Source organism: Oryx dammah, unplaced genomic scaffold, assembly GCF_014754425.2.
Source record: "Oryx dammah isolate SB20612 unplaced genomic scaffold, SCBI_Odam_1.1 HiC_scaffold_14, whole genome shotgun sequence".
NCBI classification, from domain to species: Eukaryota; Metazoa; Chordata; class Mammalia; order Artiodactyla; family Bovidae; genus Oryx; species Oryx dammah.
Window position 1 is genome coordinate 9,948,026 of NW_024070198.1, and position 19,899 is coordinate 9,967,924.

The 19,899-nt window shown below is 38.3% G+C and overlaps 1 protein-coding gene across 3 annotated transcripts in view; it reads left to right on the forward strand.

The window, feature by feature from the left end:
* LIPK (lipase family member K) overlaps positions 1-19,201 on the forward strand; it is a 35,442-nt gene extending 16,241 nt beyond the window's left edge. The window contains exons 2-10 of one of the 3 annotated variants that reach the window (XM_040254708.1): positions 4,570-4,685; positions 5,604-5,718; positions 7,709-7,907; positions 9,280-9,389; positions 10,296-10,432; positions 13,752-13,898; positions 14,391-14,462; positions 16,968-17,039; positions 18,392-19,201. In XM_040254708.1, the coding sequence (XP_040110642.1) occupies positions 4,581-4,685; positions 5,604-5,718; positions 7,709-7,907; positions 9,280-9,389; positions 10,296-10,432; positions 13,752-13,898; positions 14,391-14,462; positions 16,968-17,039; positions 18,392-18,625 (1,191 nt within the window). In that variant the 5' untranslated portion in view covers positions 4,570-4,580 and the 3' untranslated portion in view covers positions 18,626-19,201. Of the gene's footprint in view, positions 1-4,569; positions 4,686-5,603; positions 5,719-7,632; positions 7,908-9,279; positions 9,390-10,295; positions 10,433-13,751; positions 13,899-14,390; positions 14,463-16,967; positions 17,040-18,391 lie in introns of those variants that run through there. The other 2 variants (XM_040254707.1, XM_040254706.1) reach the window with 2 other exon arrangements.
* Positions 19,202-19,899: the final 698 nt, after the last annotated feature.

The following is a 19,899-nucleotide window of genomic DNA, read 5'->3' on the forward strand; positions in this document are numbered from 1 at the left end:
GAGATGGCTGGATGGCATCACGGACTCGATGGACGTGAGTCTGAGTGAACTCCGGGAGTTGGTGATAGACAGGGAGGCCTGACGTGCTGCGATTCATGGGGTTGCAAAGAGTCGGACATGACTGAGCAATTGAACTGAACTGAACTGCAGTATCATTAAGGAGGAGTAAATAAGGTAGATCTACCCAACAATTACACTAAATATTGTGAGACTCAGATTACACAGAGCAGGTAAACACATGCCCAGAAAGCAATGTAAGCACAGCTCTGGTGAGAAGTACCTACAGAAAGGTTGTTTGGTTAGGACCTGCTACTTCTTATAAAGATATAATACAAAGACACCTGTTGCCTGGGTGTATCACCAACCCATACCCAGATTCAACACACAGAAGAACAAAACAAAGGCAGCTGAATAGGCCTTCCTTCGGTCATGGCTGCAAAAGACAGTCTGTCATCACTAGTTCATTCTTGTGCACAACTAGGGCTCTTCTCCTAAGCAGCACACAGCCTTCCTCCTGCATCTCTACAAGTCCCACAAACTCTCCAGTCTGCCCATTTCAGAAGAGTGTCCAATCTCCTCTAATTCAGGAACCCCAGTCACTTGCCAGTGATTGCAACTCAGAGGCCTCAAGTATTAATCACTCAGCAGAGACTGGAGCATCTAAATTGTCAATGTCTTGCCAGAAAAGACTAATTTTTTAAATTGCCCTACTACCTTCCTGTAGGGACTCTGCTGATCACTTGGTGGTAAAGAATCAAACTGCAAGGCAGGAGACACAAGGGACAGAAGTTTGATTCCTGAGTCTGGAAGATCCCCTGGAGGAGCAAATGGAAACCCATTCCAGTATTTTTGCCTGGAAAAAATCCTGTGGACAAGGGAGCTTGGCAGGCTACAATCCATGGGGTCACAAAGAGTCAGACACAACTGAGCGATTAAGTACGCAAATTCCCGTAAGATACAGTCATGAATTAAGGACACAATGAACTCTCAAAACTTACTGTCAGAAAGAGAGGACCAATTCAGTGGGGTAAGATGAAAGCAGCCAAGAAAAATGTGATACAAAATAGTGAGTCAATTTGGGATAGTCTTTAAGATTAAATTGGAGAAGGAGATGGCACCCCACTCCAGTATTCTTGCCTGGAGAATCCCATGGATGGAGGAGCTTGGTGGGCTACAGTCCACAGGTTGCAAAGAGTCGGACAAGACTGAGCAACTTCACTTTCACTTTAAGATTAAATGACAGGTACTCATTCTTTCTTTCACCCATCTATATATTTGGCAAACATTTATAAGCACTATTGACTAAAAGATACATACACAAACTAAAAGTTGAGAGTTATTATATGCTTTATTCAGTGGACATACTGAAGACTTCAAGCCCTGGAGGCAGCATCTCAAGTAATCCTGAGAAAACTTCTCCCAGTAGGCAAGGGAGCAGCTGGAACACATAGGAGTTTCTCAACAAAGGGTAGGTGGTAGGAACACAAGATTATTGTTAATAAAAGAAAACTAGATATCTCAGGTTAAGGAATGTAGTGCTTTTCTGTGTATGGAAAGATGTCAGAATAGGGGCTTAATGAAATCATTCCTTTGATATATACCTCAGCTGTCTGGGACCAGTATCCTGGGTTTTCACAGCCTGAGTTTCCTCCGGGCTCACTGTAGGGAGTGGCCACAGTCTGACGACTGCTAGATGGCAGGTGTTTTTAATTTCCTTCCTTAGTTCCCGCAGGGCTCACTGTTGAAGGGCTACAATCCCTGATGACTGTGACATCCTTTGTTTTCTAATATGGCAGACAATATTTTACTTCTCAGAACCTTCACGCTAGGTCTCAAAGAGACAGATATGAGAACGAAACTTTTTCTTTTCTCAAGGAATCCAGTCGGTTTTTCACATGTGGAAATAGACATGAATCACTTGAAATGAGGGTTTTAAATGCCGGTGCCTAGCCATATACCCATAGATTCTCATCTGGTTTGGCTGGGGTGGGTTCTAAAAGTCTTCATTGTTTTAACGGTAATTATGATGTCTGTGAACCATGGCCCCATGTAATACCAAGCAGGCACATAGCAGAGGGTCCCAGTAAGTCTATTCTGGATTGTCTTGGTCTCAGAAGGCCTCAGCCTGCAGCTGCTTGAAGCAGGATTTTGGTTTCCAACCAGAGACTGAAGTCAGACCACGTCAGTGAGAGCATTAAATCCTAGCCACTGGACCAGAATCAGCAACGAGGCCTGGTCCTTTGCTTTGCAGAAATGAATTCCTATGAAGACACGGAAAGTAGTGAAACATGTTAAGTGCTTATTAGAAGGAAAAGGGTTCATGTGGATAGACAAACACACGGGCTCTGAGAGAGTCGTGCTCTCGTGGAAGTTTGAATCACTTATATGGGGCACTTTTTTTCTGGGTTTTCTTTAGCCAATTATCTTGCTTTGCCCGGTTCTGAGTCCATATTTATATATCTCAGGCTTTTCCCATGTGTGTGCACCCCTCTCTTAGCCAAAGTGGATTCTAGTGAAGAGGGCTATGGGTACGTGACATCACTCCCTGTTTGATCTCCTAAGGGCCTTTTTGGACATGCATAGTCGAGAAAGTCTCCTTGATCTTGAGAATGAGAAATATGTGGTGTCTTATCTGGACAGGGCTCAATTCCTCCTCCTGTTCATCTTGGAGCATCTGTCCACAGAGGACAAACTCCAGCTGCTCAGCCTTGGGCCCATATATCTCCTAACTCAGACTGAAAGGTTAACAGCCTAATGATTCACATTTCCTTTAGAATCAAGCCATCTGAGTTTAGACCTTGGCTCCATCCCTATATGTTTGACCTCAGGCAAATGACTTGACCTCAACACCAGGTTTCATCTGAAATACAGTTGTAATAATACTTCTTAACCCTTGGGATTATTTTAAAAATAAAATGAGATAATCACAATCACATCTGACACCTTACTTGGCACATAATAGGTGTTCAAAACAAGTTGATTAGCTACAATAATTATCACTGTTGGTGGTGGCATTATTATCTCTACCATATTATAGTGTTTCACCAGAATTTGGCTATAGTAATCAATATTCATTATATATAAATATATTAACATAAACTTACATGTGTATTATGTGGGCTTCCCAGGTGACATCAGTGGTAAATATCTGCCTGTCAGTGCAGGAGATGCACTAGACTTTGCTTCAATCCCAGGGTCGGGAAGGTCCCCTGGAGGAGAAAGTGGCAACCCACTCCAGTATCCTTGCCTGGAGAACTTCATAGAGAGAGGAGGCTGGTGGGATACAGGCCCTGGGTTGCAAAGAGTCAGACACGACTGAGCGACTAAGCACACATGTACTACATACATAATCCATATATTATTAATCATATTAATTACAGTATAGATTCAGAACTCCAGTACATTGGCCAGCTGATGCAAAGAACTGACTCACTGGAAAAGACCCTGATGCTGGGAAAGATTGAAGGCAGGAAGAGAAGGAGATGACATAGGATGAAATAGTTGGATGGCATCACCCACTCAGTGGACACGAGTTTGAGTAAACTTCAGGAGTTGGTGATGGATAGGGAGGCCTGGCTTGCTGAAGTCCATGGGGTTGCAAAGAGTTGGACACGACTGAGTGATTGAACTGAACTGAACTGATAAACTCAACAAAGATTATGACTTTGACAAATCCAAGAAAGGAGTTCATGGAATTTTCTGTAACAGAATAGTGAAGGCATAGTCTGAAAATTCCTTCCATTTCTTACAGAGTGAGACTTATCATCATTGAGATTTTCATTTCATATAGTGGTTAATGGGAGATCACCTGCAAAATGTCCCCCTCTGCTACTTTGGCAGTCATTGTTTGTTTTTTCAACATAAGTAGTTTAAAAGCCAAATGAGGAATATACTTTATCTCATAATTTTCACAATTTTCTATTTGAAAAACAGTTTCTTTCTTATGATAAAGTAATACTGGACACAGAAAATTTAGAAATGGAGAGTCCTTTTAAAATGAGAAAAAATTTACCATCTAGATGTAACCATAATTAAAATTTGATGCTTAGTCCTTATGCTTTCATTTTTTTTTTCTTTTGGATAGACTCTTGGAATTAGAATTATAGAGTAAGGTGTATAAATATTTTTAAATTTCCCATATGTGTTAATACATCTCTGTCCATTAAGATTGTGCCAATACTCACTTCCACCATCAGAGGAAGAGTACTAATTTATCTGATAACTAGAGATATTAAATGTGCTTTGATTAATATATTTGTCCTTACATTTTTCTGTGAATTATATATACATTTTCTTCTTTTGTTCAATTATCTATTGTAGATTTAATTGATATTGGTTTTATTTTTTTCTTCTTTCCTTCCTTTCTTCTTTCTTTCTTTTCTTACTAAAAAGTCACCAGTTCAGATTTTTCATGGGATGAATCTTGAATAATTAAATATATTATTTGTTAAGACACCACGTAGAAGGATCTTTCCACTCCTTCCAACAGTAGTCTTATAGAAAGTTTACACAGAGTTTTACTTTTAGAATTATTTTTGATGACAAATACATTAATATTTCCTTTTACAGGTAGATTCCAAATGTGGCATCTTTTAGCAACAACATGCTGGATGCTTCTTCTTGGACCTGTATACGGTTGTCACAAGAAAGGAAGCACCACAAATCCTGAAGCTAATATGAATATTGTAAGTCGTTCATTAAGGAAAAATATTTAAGATAAGGAATTATTAAGCTATTGTCATCTTAGGGGCTTTCCTGGTGTCATTTTAGATATAACTGATATGCTTGTCTAGTTTTTAAAAATTCTAAATTGACTAAATCTGTGTTTCCAACCTTTGTTCCTTGGTATAGTTGACTAACCAAAGAACTGCAAGACCTGACCCAGTTTGGGGCAATAAGGCTCCCTCTGCTGGTGGTTTGAGATACCATCTCATGGTGGTTTCCTGAAGAGAAAGTTCACAAATTTCTATTGATGATCTTTTTAGAGAATCCTTGGGCTCTTCCTGAGGTTTTTACTAGAGCAGTTTCTCTGATTTATGAACTACATTCATGTACATTTTAAGTTTAGTAAGACAGATTTGGTTTGGGCTGCTTATAAACAAAAATATCTTAGCATGCAGAAATTCATATCAGAAGGGGACTAGAACAAAGTGGGATGAAATAGATTCATGAAAACAACCAAAACAAACAAACAAACAAAAGACCAGTGACAAATGCTTACTATATGCTTCATTCCAATGGAAAACATATTTCTTGTATACGTTGTGTACCATCATGTCCCCACCCACACCCATTTGTATTAGAACTTTAAGAATGGAACTATCAATGATATAATTTTTCAAAAAACATTTAGAGAATGAACCTGAGTGCATTAATAATACCATGCCGAGAAAACTACCATGTATGATTACCACCTTACCTTACAACACCTTGGCATGCATCTTCCTTTTAAAACCCTCCTCAAATTATCCTGATTTCCCTGCTCTATTCTGTTCCAAAACATAGATAAACAGTAGGTTGTGACTTAAAGTATTATATTGCAATGTGGGTAAAAATCTATGCATTATATCATGAAGGTATACATGCTCCTTTCTCCTTTTTAGAGCCAGATTATTTCCTACTGGGGCTATCCTTATGAAACATATGACGTTGTCACAAAAGATGGTTATATCCTCGGAATTTACAGGATTCCTCATGGAAGAGGATGTCCAAAAACAGGTAGGATTTATTTCATTATGAAAGGAATAATGCCTAAGGAGAGGTTCCTGGATGTGCTGATAGCAGCAGGACAGCTGTGATTCTAAAATAGAGCCAGTTCTCTTCTATTCCTCCTGCTGGTGAAGGAAAATCATCCCCATCACCTCCACTATTCCATTTCATTTGTATAACGCTGGAGTTTTTAAATCAGTTTGGCATACACTATTCAGTCTTTCCTTTTCTCCATCATTTTGTCCTCTTTCCCAACAAACACGGAAACAAAAGAAAATGTGGTCTTATTCTAGGAATACTCTTTTCAGCTTAAAAACCAGAACTCTAGGGTCATTTTGATGTTTTCTCCCCTCACTTTCTATATCCAGCCAATCACCAAGACCTACCAATTTTGCCTTCTAAATGTTTCTCTAATCTGAAAACTCTGTTTCAACGTCACTCAAATCCAGGCTTAGACACCATTATCTTTGACAATATCAGTTATCTTTTAAGCTACTGCAATAGCTTTCTAACTGCTTTTATTTCATTTGTAATTAGTTCTGTGCACAAGTCATTTGGATTTTATTTTTTACAGTAAACCTGACCCTATTAGTTCTATACTTGATTGTAACTAAAGAGCCATTCCTAGCTCCCTACAATACAGGTTAGTATCTGAGAGAAGACAGGATCCACTTGGCAAGAATTGTTTGCTTCTTCTCTCATCTCTTAGTGCCTTTTATTCTTTGGAGCTTTGTATAAACAAACTTTCCAATATTAGAAGGGTTATTTTTTAGAAGATTAAAAAAAAATTTATGTAGTCTAGATGGAACAGTGTTGCTCACTTTATAGAACTGATCTTTCCCTAAAATAACTCCATTACCTTTGGAAATACTCGTGAGAACTTTACTTGCCCAAACTTTCACCTTGTCAGTTCTGGCAGGTAGATGCCAAAAAAGCATGGAAGGAACGCTGTCTCTACAATGAGAAGCTGCCTGAGGGCTCAGATTAGAGATGAGCTATAGATTGTGACTGTGCTTTGGTGGTATTTTAGCAGAATTAGTAACACCTCTTCCTTCTGTCTTTTTCTCAAAAGGTGGATTAATGGATATAGATTTTGGTCCTTGCTTCCAGATAGCCGAGGCTCTCTGAGACTCCAGTCTCACCTACTCAGTCTCAGGAAGCTGGTCAAGCCCCAAAGGGGACCTGTGGGAAAGCCTTTTGGCACCAACACAGCATCATGAACCATTTATAAAAGAAAAATATCCTAGTCACTTCTCTTTCTCTTCTCGATGTTTTCAGCACCACTTCCCCATTTCCTTCTTTTTCTTTTCTCTTTCTTTAATCAAATTGTTCCAATTCTACATTGTGAGCAGAATTTTTATATCAAATGAACAATTTTACCTTGTGTACATTTCACTTAAAACCTTGCATTTCACTTTCTGACAATGCAAATTAACAAGCATAGTACCTGGCATTCAGTGAAATAGTCAACAAATGGAATTTTTATTGTCTTTGTTATTATCATGGAAAAATATTAGCTTTGTAATCAGATGCTTTTTGAGAAACAAAATGTCATTAATGTGAATAATTATAGAGCAGGTAATTATTGTGGCTGAACAAAATTATGTGTATTTTAATTCTATTTTAATTCTTATAACTACACCATAAGATAGCATTTTTTATTATCCCCTGTTACAAAATAAGTTAACTAAGGCACAAAGAGGTTGATACATAGCAGAAGAAATTTTTGAAGCAGGGCACTCTGACTCCAACAGCTATTTAACAATTCAGTGCATTGGACATAATCCCAGTTTTACAGAGAGAAAAAAAAGTCGTGGAGAAGATAAACAACTTGACCAGCTTCAGAAGTAGTTCAAAATTCTAAAACCTAGACTTGCCTGGTGGTGTCAAATTTCCTTTCTTAACATTTCTTTTATATTACAGGGAATCAGAAGAGAGAATTTGCTTGTAGGCACCAAGGAAGTTCAGATAAAAAATTCTCATTGCCTGTGTTTTGCAGCTCCAAAGCCTGTTGTGTATTTGCAACATGGCTTAGTTGCATCTGCCAGTAATTGGATTTGCAATCTGCCCAACAACAGCTTGGCTTTCCTTCTGGCAGATGTTGGTTATGATGTGTGGCTGGGGAATAGCCGGGGAAATACTTTTTCCAGAAAACACTTGAAATTTTCACCCAAATCTCCAGAATACTGGGCCTTCAGGTAAGAAGAACACTACTAATGACTAAAGTGTGTACATTACCCTTTTATATGAATGACTAGCCTTTTGAATTTTCCCTTTTTGTCCAACTGCACATTGTGGAATCCACAAGATGGAAATAAACATACCTTCCTCTACCCAGGTTTTCTTCACAAGCTCTAAAGAAATGCCCTTATTATTGCACTGATAGTTGTTTTAAACACTCCACTTGGCCTGTGTGTATATAAGAAAGGAAAAAAAAATCAAAACGCAAATTCCAGGACTATCACATTGTCAATGTGCAGTCCAGAAATTTACATGGTATGCTTAATGAAGAGGGATAATGACACTGATCAAGATATGCGAACAGAAACAATGTTCTGGTTGAAAATCCTGAGAACCAGACATTTGTGCTAAGTCAAAATGAGCCAAGCACTTGAGCAGAGATGACACTCCAATGTTTATTCACTGAGGCGTGAAGGAACTCTGTCCTCCATAGACTGAGGGTGCTGAAATCTCTCCGTGGAGCCAGCCTGCCAGAAGTCCCTGGGGGTGCTGTCTGCCTCAGAAGTTAGGCCAGCTGAGTCACAGAAGCAAACCTGGCATTTGTAGAGAAGCTAAGAACCGTGCCTTGAAGGTCACTAAAGTTGCTTGTTCCTTGACCTCCTTCCCGCCTCATTCCTGGAAGCCATTTGTCGTTCCCTGATTCCACATCCCAGTGCTGTTTTGTCATGGCACCACTGCGAATAGCATCGTGATTCCCTAGATGAATGTTCCCCTGGCTACACACAGGAGAGAAAGCCCCTGAGGCCTCTTCCCTGGAAATGTTGATTCAGTCTGTCTGGGCTGAGATCTGCAAGTCTCTTCACTTTTCGTTTGTAAAATAAGTATTCCAGGTAATTTTTCTTTTCAAAGGAGTTTGGTAAATCTGCTATAGAATTAAGTGGAAAAGCCTCTGTAGATTAGGTAAAAAGCCCCTGATGCTGGGAAAGATCAGGCAAAAGGAGAAGAGGGCAGCAGAGGATGAGATGGTTAGACAGCATCTCTAACTCAATGGACAGAAATCTGAGCAAACTCCGGGAGACAGTAGAGAACAGAGGAGCCTGACACGCCGTAGACCAAAGGGTCTCAAAGACATGACTTAGCGACCAAACAACTACAACAACTCTGTGGGATTTGTAAGTCAGATATTTCAGTTTCTTAACACAAAGTTACTCTTGGATCAAGACGAGATCCTCAGAAGATGCCTGACATCATATATTGATTCTAGTCTCACATTTAACAAAAACTAAGCATCTATATTTGCAACGCATATGTTTAAGTATTACAAGCCTAACAATGAAATGGATTTTTTTCTAACTCTGTTTTGTTTTGCTTTGTTTTTTCCTTTGGCAGTTTGGATGAGATGGCTAAATATGACCTTCCAGCCACAATCAATTTTATCATCGAGAAAACCAGACAAAAGCAACTCTATTACGTGGGCCACTCCCAAGGCACCACCATTGGTGTGTTTGGGGCAGATGTGATCTGAGGGTGACAGGAGATTTTCTTCATATTCATGAAAGGGGTCAGGATTTCTTCCCTCTGTGCAGTCTCTAGCTTGGGAACTTTGAGTTGGAAAAACATCACATCTGGCTGTCTTTCTGAAGAGTAAATAAAGTGAGGATGATTAAGGGATTTTCCTGCCCCCTCAGGACTAAATTTGAAGATTAATAGATAAGACTGTAAGAAAGTCAATTATTTAGTTCTTCATTTGTGTACCCAAGAAACACTTGGCAGACACTGGGTTAGATACCAGGAAATCAAAGATAAATATGGTATACATCTTTCCCTTGAAGAGCTCACAGTCTAGTAAGGGAAACTAAAAAAAAAGCAGAGAATTACTAATCTCAGTGATCATATGCCACAGTCAATGTGACTTTTAGTTAGTTCCCAGTGGGTGCTAGCATAGGCTAGATGTGGATGGGCCATGTTGGCAGTGCCATAAGGCTCTCCATTCTCTTCTCTGTTGTCTTTTCAGCTAGAGACCTTGACAATGCTAACAGCATTTACACCAGACATTTGAGAGCATTATCATCCATATTCATAAATGGCTGACCTTAGAAATCCTTTCTAATGGTGATAATGCCATTAGAAACTCTACATATATATAAAATCTAACTTTTGAAAGAATTTGAATCCTTTCTGTAATATTCTCTATAAGTAGATTTGCATCCTTCAGAAACAGGAAACTCACTTTATTCTGAATTAGCCAGTTTCATCTTTGAAAATGTAAAAATCCTTGCCCCCAAATGGTGCTTACTCTGAGTGTCTTTGTTTTCTCTTTTAATATAACTGCTTTTACTATCACTTAAAATGAGTTAAGTAAGAATTGTTCTAAATCCATGAATTAGTATCTTCTTTCCTTTCAGCTTTCATAGCATTCTCCACTAATCCAGAGCTGGCTAAAAGGATTAAGATATTTTTTGCATTGGCTCCAGTCACCACCTTGAAATACACCCAAAGTCCTATGAAAAAATTAACAAATCTTTCCAGAAAAGCAGTCAAGGTATGTGACAACTTTTCCCCAGGTTTCAGTCTGTAGTAACTAAAACTAGCTCTATGTCCACTGATTTCAAGAAAAGACAACTTGAGACATAAAGTTTTACCAAGTGGATCAGTGGTAAAGAGCCTGCCTATAATGCTGAAGACACAGGTTCGATCCCCGATTCAGGAAGATCCTCTGAAGAAGGAAATGGCTAACCCCATCAGTATTCTTGCCTGGAGAATCCCATGGAGAGAGGAGCTCAGCAGGCTACAGTCCTTGGGGTCACACAGAGTCTGACACAATTGAGCATCTAGAAAGAATAAAATAGATGCTTGAGGTACACACGTAGGTTTACTGACGATGCACAATTTTGCCAACTGAGTTCAAGATGCTCACTCTGATACCATTCTACTCTACCATCTTCATTTTTTATTTAGAGGCTTCTCTCTCATGTGATTGCTCAATCACAGATATAGAAAGAACTGATTTGATTGATGGGCTGATTAATTGGTTTAATTTGCTGTTGTTCAGTTGCTCGGTCACGTCCAACTTTGGGACCCCGTGGACTGCAGTATGCCAGGCTTCCCTGTTCTTCACCATCTTCTGGAGTTTTCTCAAACCATGTTCACTGAGTCAATGATGCCATCCAATCATCTCATCCTCTGTCATCCCCTTTTCCTCCTGCCCTCAATCTTTCCCAGCATCAGGGTCTTTTCTAATGAATCAGCTCTTCGCATCAGGTGGCCAAAGTATTGGAGCTTCAGCTTCAGCATCAGTCCTTCCAATGAATATTCAGGATTGATTTCCTTCAGATTTGATCTCCTTGCAGTCCAAGCGACTCCCAAGAGTCTTCTCCAGCACCATAGTTCAAAAGCATCAGTGGTTTAATTTAGTAGGTTAAATTTCTCTCCTGTGCCCCCTAGTGTATCAAGGACAGCATAATGTAGTATTTCAGACTGTATGGAGTCTGATGGCATGAATTTGAATCCTTAGGTAGCTGGGTGAATTTGATCAAGACCTTAATTCTAAGAAATATTGTATTCATCTATTGAGTGAGGATAATAGTAGTCTCTACTCGTAGGGCTTCTCTGAGGATTAAGTGAGTACATACATGTAAATCTTTTACACATTGTCAGCCTTTAATAAATTCTAGCTATTGTTATTGTGGTCATGATTTCCATAGAACACTAAAAGTCCAAAGTTGCCCACACTTCGTCAACTCTGTTTGTCAACTCCTCAAAACCTACACAGTATCCTAGACCTCAGATGATTTCTACTAGCTGCCAGCTAACTAAATGATTATTTGCTCAGTGGAGAGAATTGTTCTATGTGAGTTGATGTGTTTTCCTGTTACATAGTAATATGGGCTTCTCCTGTGACAGACAGAGGTGATTAGACTGTTTAGTGATTTCATTGAAAGCATATGAAAGTGAAAGAATTTTTATAGAAGCCAGGAGTTCTGATTGGTGAGAGATAAGCAAATTAGCCCAGGGTGGTTTAATTCCATACCTATACAACTAAGAAAGACCGTAGCAGCAAAACTATGATAACAATGTGAAAAATGCTCACAGATCCTTCATAGTACATGGGCATCTTTTACCACAGATATTTCAGTCCAACCCAGTCCTACATTATCAGGCAAACAGCACCAGACTTCTTGTTAAATTATTTCAGCATTCCCACAAAGTTAAGAGATATTTTGAGATGGTAGGATCTTCACTTTCTCAATTTGCACAACCCTGCTTCAACTTTCAATATGTTTTGATCTACCTATAGTGTAGTGCAGTTCAATTAAATTTTGTAAAAAAAAAAGATAACTTAGGAGCTACTGTTTCAAAAGCATGGCACCAGGAAACAGCTATGTCTATAAAGCTACTTTTCAGCCAGTCAGCATGACTGGAAATTGGGGTACATGTGTGAATAGTGGAAGACTTGACCAAGAAGAGAATAATGGACAGTTCATAGAAAGCAGTCATGTTAAAGAGTTTTGTTCTGTTGGTGATGGGAAGTCATAGAATAATGTTGAACAGAGAAATGGATTGGTCAGTTTTGTAGTTTTAGAAATATTACCCATAAGGTGATTTAACTCCAATAGAGAAGCTACCACATGTGACTAACTCACTAATTCCTAATAGAAATTCCAGCAAAAACATAATGATAGATCAAAGAAATTGCCAGACAAACTCAGAGAAAATGTTTCTAGTCATTGGAATCACGGAAGACTTCCTGGATGGCATTTCTGAGTTTGGCCTAAAGGACAAGATTTCAATTGACAATGTCTTGTAGAAAGTCTTTCCAAACTAAGAGGGAAACCTGAGTACCATTGAAGGGGTGAAGCTCAAGCCATGTGAAATCACATGTAATTGACTTTATTTAGCTTTAAATTTGTGACAGGTATGAGAAATAATATTGGAAATATATGAATAGATTCTGTAGGAAATGTAGGAATATTGGAAATGTGGATTTAAATGCCAAGTTAAGAATCTTAGATATATTAGATATATATTAGATATATGGTGGGTGATCATGGAAGGTATTTACCCAAAGGAATGACATGCCTAATGCTCTTTTTAGAAAAATTCTCTTGGGGACCAAATGGAAGTGAATGAGAGTAGAAGATATAAGGGCAAAAGATGAAGGAAATGGTTATAGAATTATTGTTACACTTCAGCTGAGAAACCGAGCCAGGGTTGTGCAAAAAGAAGACAAACTTTATAGGATTTGACAATGAAATGATAGGCATGGTATAAACTTTTAGAGAGTTAAGATTTTTGATTTTGTTTTTGTTTTCTCTTTTCCTCTCCTATTAGCCAAATGTTGGTCTTCCAGTTTTTCTCATCAATAGTTGCTCTGTAAATAGTTCTAATTTTAGTATGCCTGTGGGGAAGATGAGCTTAGGGTCTTTCCACTCTACCACCTTGCCTACTTTGCACTAGGTGTATTTTACATGTGATCTATTATCTACACAGAAATTCTTAGTGCACATTGATTTTCTATTTTATAGTTGAGGAAATCCAGGATAATAGAAAACTAAATATGAGACAGAGTTTAGAATCAAACCAAGATATCAATGACCCAAAAGCCTTACCAATTTCCTACGGAGACTAGTGTTTTAGGGGATGCTCCGTAAAACACTTCAAGTAAAGGATCTTGGAAGAAAAAGCTTCAAGAGCTGAGTTGGGAGGACTATAAAGACAAAGTTTAATGGGCTTTTTGGTTTCACTGAGGACTAGTAGTGAGCAGATGTCACCCATGTCCAGTGCTTGACTGAATTACCACTCGTTTTCCACTTAACATTCACATCCATGAAAGTTGATGGTGTCTTAAATCAATCTTGCAGGTATTATTCGGTGACAAGATGTTCTCTCCTCACACATTTTTTGACCAATTCATTGCCACCAAGGTATGCAACCGGAAGATATTTCGTCGTATTTGCAGCAACTTTATATTTACTTTGAGCGGATTTGATCCAAAAAACTTAAACATGGTACGTGTAAGAAGTAGGTCTAGGAAAGCAATTGTTTTGTTGAACAGAGATAAGGAGAGTTCATTCTGAATTGCATGGAAACCACATTTCAAAGTCTTTTTGTCTCCTGGAATGCAACTAGCATGTTCTTGGCTTCCAACCCAAGCTGAGAGTCCATCTGCTTGAGTAGCAGGATTTGAGGCTTCATTAAATATCTCTTGACTATATTCTTGGACCTGGAAAGAAAAAGTGCATTGTCGTTTGTCTTTGAGGACAGGATGTCCTCTGTGGGCTTTACACAGACACTGCCCTAGGCAGGAGAATAGAGCTGAGGGGAAAGAAAATTCTTAGATGGGCTTCTTGGCTTAGTTTGTCTTCAGAGGATGTGGTACATGTGTATTCTGAGAGAGAGAGATTGGGTCAGGTGAGAGAGGGAAAGAAAATACTCAGATTCACTTGTGGTGTGATTACATGATTAGCCTTCAGGTAAGAAATAACCTTTTTATTTTGCAGAGTCGCTTAGATGTCTACTTTGCACAGAGCTCTGCAGGAACATCGGTGCAGACCATGCTGCACTGGGCCCAGGTACGTACTCCCACTTCCTGATATAACACACACGTATCTCTGCAAGATCCCTGCGGAGCACATCCGGAGAGCTCACTCTGCAGGTTATGCCACTATCAGCTGGATGTTTCTGGAATCAGATAAACTCAAGTCAATCTTCTTTTCTCTCATCTATTCTCCAGGTCCTCTGTGTATTCCTAGATATTCTGACTGAATTCTGATCTTCAGATTACTCCTAATTGTCTCGTCTAGGAAAAGTCTGTGTTTCTTCTTTCAGGAAATCATTCACTCTAACAGAGCTATACATAATATGATAAACGCTATTCTAGAAAGATCTTTTTACCCTCCAACTGGGATATGGGCGATTTCAGAGTGTGGAAATACTGCTTAATTTAGAGGAAATTAAATGTTAGAGCGGGTTTAAAATGGATTAAGGGTTTCTGTTTTTACTCTCCATTTAAGTTTTTTTTGTGTGTTACTATATTTCTCAGTATTTGGTAAGCTCAGCAATAAGCCAAATTCAGTTGGTATAGCTTTCTAAGCCACTTATGTCTGAGTGTGTATATGTGTGTGTGCACATGTACAAGTGGGGGAGGTTTAATATTTAATACTTAATTAAATATCTTAATTTTAAAATACTTTAAAAAGTTGAATAAGAATCTGAAATCCCTAGAAATCTGAATTTTAACGTACACCCTGATAAATTTCTTCCATGCTTTAAAGTTGACAATCACTGCTATAGGTAGTCTTAAATACTAGTTGAAGATTTCTGAAATTCTTTGAAGAGTTCCACCCTCAAGAGATAAGCATTCAAGTTCCTAAAGGAAGACAGATATTCCAGATTTAGGGCTTCCTACTGGTGAGGAGACAGGTAGACTCTGAAGGGCATAGTTTTCCAGATAATACAACTTTGATTCCATATTCATTGAGCACTTACAATGTGTTCTTATTCTCCAGATATATATCTCATTGTCTGTTATGAATTCTCCTAACAATCTTTCAATGCTATTGATATTCCCCACTCTAAAAATGTCATAGCCAATCCTTACCTCTCACAGTTGACTCTTTTTAAAGCTATCTCTTCTCCTTTGATAGAAAGTTCTCTTGAGAATAGAAATAAGTGAGTGGGGTGGGGAGATAAAATATTTGGTTATAAGTTATGTAGACAGCTAAAGCAAGGATGATGATAACGGCATGATGGTAACAATATCAATAAAAAGAGTGATTTCTTGACCGTTCCTAGGTACCACATGCTTTTCATACATTACTTAATCTTCATAACCCTATAAGCAGAATGCTATTGTCATTTCCATTGCACAGATGAGAAAACAGGTTTAGAGAAGATGTATATACAGCCTGGATGACAGATTTAATAGTCAATTAAGCCTGGATTAAAACTAGGTCTGTTTGATGCTAGAACCCAAGTTCCTAACTATATAGTACATTCTATTGCCTCTCATTGCTGAAAACCTACAGAATTTCAACCACAGCAGACTACTGCCTCTGTGAATATAAATCACAATGGGAAACATTTCAAACCAAAAAATCAGAATTAAATCAGTTCATGTGAAAAAAATCAAGTTAAAGGGAAAAAAACCTTTGGAGTAGTCTGAAAATAATTTAATGAAGTGCTTGAGGTAAAGGTAAAAATTATGTCTCCTCAATCCAAATGGGTGGCAAATAACCAGAAAAAGGAACCCCTAGAAGTGTTAATGTTTCTATCTTAGTATCTGAAGTTTAAAACTTAAAATAACAAAAGGGCACACAGAGTGTCTCAGACACTCAGCCTGTGGCCATGTTACTGACAACATGGCAGGCTGCTTGGTCATATAGACAGCAGACAGCAGACACTATACCTCAGAGAGCCTTGAAGATGTACTTTGAGTGAGCATTCCTTTCAAAGGTAGCAAAAATGTTTGATTAAGGAATATAGTCATAATATCCTAGACCATCTGATAAGATAACAAAGTATAAAGTGTAATAATAGTAGCAGTCATTTTATAATGTATAGCTAGTGCCTTTTAAAAAATATTAAAATTATTGAAGCCAAGATGTTCAAGAATCAATGTAGCCTCTTTAAAAACAGGGATGGTATGGGGAGGGAGGAAGGAGAGGGGTTCAGGATAGGGGACATGTGTATACCTGTGGCGGATTCATGTTGATGTATGGCAAAACCAATACAATACTGTAAAGTAATTAGCCTCCAATTAAAATAAATAAATTTATATTTTAAAAAATAAAAAATAAAAACATGTCTATGTAAACAGCATACAATTTATTTAAAGGCATCACTGCTCAAAGATTTTCATTGGAAAAGTATAAAAGGGAAGAAAAGATAGTTCCATGAATTTGTATCCATTTTTATCATTTTTATTATTTCACTTATTAAACTTTGACTTTTAACTCATGTGCTAAAGCATGGGATATTATGGCAATCCTTTTTGTGTATTTTTTGCTTACTGTCTTTACATGTATGTTGTTTTCATATATCATTTTAACGTGTTTATTATTTGTATCTTTTTATAGGCTGTTAATTCTGGTCGGTTCCAAGCTTTTGATTGGGGAAACCCTGATCAGAACATGAAGCACTTCCACCAGGTACAATAATAATAATCACCAATTGCATACTGCAAATGAAATTTGTAAAAATAGTATCTACTCATCAAGCACCCACTCACTATGCTCCATTCACTATGCCAGATACTTTGTATAAATCAGATGCTATTTGGGGGGATCTTACCACTGGCCGTATCATTATTTTGGATTCTCAGCATGACCTGGTCTCCCAGTATCCAAGGTCTCCCAGTATTACAAGAGACTTATACTTAAGATATTTGCTGATGCAAGGACCATCTACTAATGGTGACATGTGGAAAGCTTATACCAATGCTCTGCCTGCAGATCACTCTATTAAGAGAACTCATGGTGCAGTTGCTGAGTCAGGGGTCTCCCCAGGCACATTTCTAGTCTTAGAAACCTCTTCCTGGCCAAAGTTAGTGTTTTCTAAGGATTTATAAGTTGGTTCATGTTACCTTTTCTTCTTAGTCTTTCTGCTGAAATTACCTATGGTGCATTAATCGCCTTTGGCTACCATAAAAATCCCATAGAATGAGTGGCTTAAACAACAGAAATTTATTTCTAACAGTCCTGGAAGCTGGAAGTCTGAAAGCAGGGGTGCCAGCACGGTCAGGTTCTAGTGAGGGCTTTCTTACTGGATTACAGACAGCCCCCTCCTCCATGCATGTCCACATAGCCTTTCCTCTTTGTGTCTGGTTGAAGAAAGAGGTCTCTCTCTCACTTCCCCTTCCTACAAGGCCATCAATCCTGTTGGATTAGGATGCAAACCTTATGACCTCATTTAACCTTAATTACTTCCTAAAAGCCTTTTCTCTGAATACAGTCACCTTGGGGTTAAGGTTTCAACATATGAATTTGTGGGGAACACAATTTAGTCCATAGAATATGTAGGTCTTTGCAAGGAGAAGGCAATGGCACCCCACTCCAGTACTCTTGCCTGGAAAATCCCATGGATGGAGGAGCCTGGTAGGCTACAGTCCATGGGGTCGCAAAGAGTTGGACACGACTGAACGACTTCACTTCACTTCACTTTACAATGCAAGTAGTAAAAATTACTCTATTTTAAATTTTATAAAAAATATGGTTTGGTTTTTACTGAAATAAGAAGCGTAATGATAAACTCACAATAGCCAGGAATATACACAATCATCAGGCTCTCTCTTTCTCCCTGTCACTCTCTCTCAATTCTGCTTGCATATGCTGCTTGCATTTTCAGTCTATGTCTAAGATAGTAGTACAATGGTGAATGTATGTACATAATATACAGTAACATTTAGAACATACAGAACTTGCTTAACAACTGATAATTGATGTTCCTTCTATAATATGATTTTCTGTGAAAACTATTTTTCTCTCTCTTCAATTTTATTTAGCTTACACCTCCTCTATACAACGTTTCTAATATGGAAGTTCCAACAGCAGTGTGGAGTGGTGGACAGGACTGCGTGGCTGATCTCAAAGATGTTGAGAATTTACTCCCTACAATTACCAAGCTCATTTATTACAAGTTAATTCCACACTACAATCATGTGGATTTTTACCTTGGACAGGATGCACCCCTTGAAATTTACCAAGACATAATTAGAATGATGGAGGAATGGTTGTAAAATTAAATACACTTTCCTTTCTCTAAAGAAGTGGATTTTAGTCATAAGAATGTGGTACACAGACTCTAAGGTAACCCCTCCAATAATTTGTGGTCCACCCAGGGACCACAAATTTATATAATCCTTTCCCGTTGAGTGTGGGAGGGACCTGAGACTTGCTTCTAGACAGGAGAATTGGCAAAGGTGATGGAATGTCATCCCCTAATTGCAGTCTATTATATAAGAATCCATTTTAGCAAACTAGAGCAAGAGATTCTTCTTGTTGGCTTAATAAGGCAAACAAATGTGGGAAGGAACCATGTGTGGCTTCTGGGATCTGCAGGTGGCCTCCAGCTGATAACTTGCAAAGAACTGGGACTCTCAGTCATATATGAGAAAAAGAATTCTGCCTAAAACCTGAAGGAGCTTGGGAGTCCACTCTTTCCTAGTTCGGCCTCTTGTTGAGAAAGCAGTCTATCTAACACCTGGATTGCAGCTTGAGAACCAGTGAGACCTGGAGCAAAGGACCTAACTATGCCATACCTGAACTACTGACCAAAGAAAGTGAGATAATAAATATTGTTTTAAATCACTAAATTTGTGGTCATTTGCTATCAACAGTGGCAAACTACTACTGTTATTATTAATAATGAATTATTATTAATACCATTATCATTATTTTTTTCTTTGGTTAGACACTTGAGAAATCCTGTTTCTTATTTCATTATTTGTCTCTGTCTTATTTTTCTTCTCACTATGAACTGAGTTGAATATTTCTTGTTATGCAGATCTGCTAACAATTCATTCTTGCAGTGTGATACCATATTCTCTTATTGTGGTAAGGACACTTAAAGTAAGATTTACCCTCTTAATATGTTTCTACGTGTATTTTTAAGTGGGTCAGCTACCCAGGGGTGTGGGTTTTGATTATACCCCATCTTCACTCCTTCTTCCTGTCTTGTTGTTCTTTTTTTTATATCTTTCAGTTCAGTTCAGTTCAGTTCAGTTGCTCAGTCGTGTCCAACTCTTTGTGACCCCCTGTATTTTCTGGTAGTCCTCAGATCATTCTCATCGATAGTTGCTTTGTAAATAGTTGTAATTCTGATGTGTTCATGGGAGGAGAGGAGCTCATTCTCCCTACTCTGCTATCTTGATCACTTTCCCTACACCATTTTTTAAAAATCTGTTTATTTTGCATTGGAGTATAACCAATTAACAATGTTGTGACAATTTCAGGTGAACAGCAAAGGGACTCAGCCATACCTATACAGGTATCCCTTCTCCCCCAGATTCCC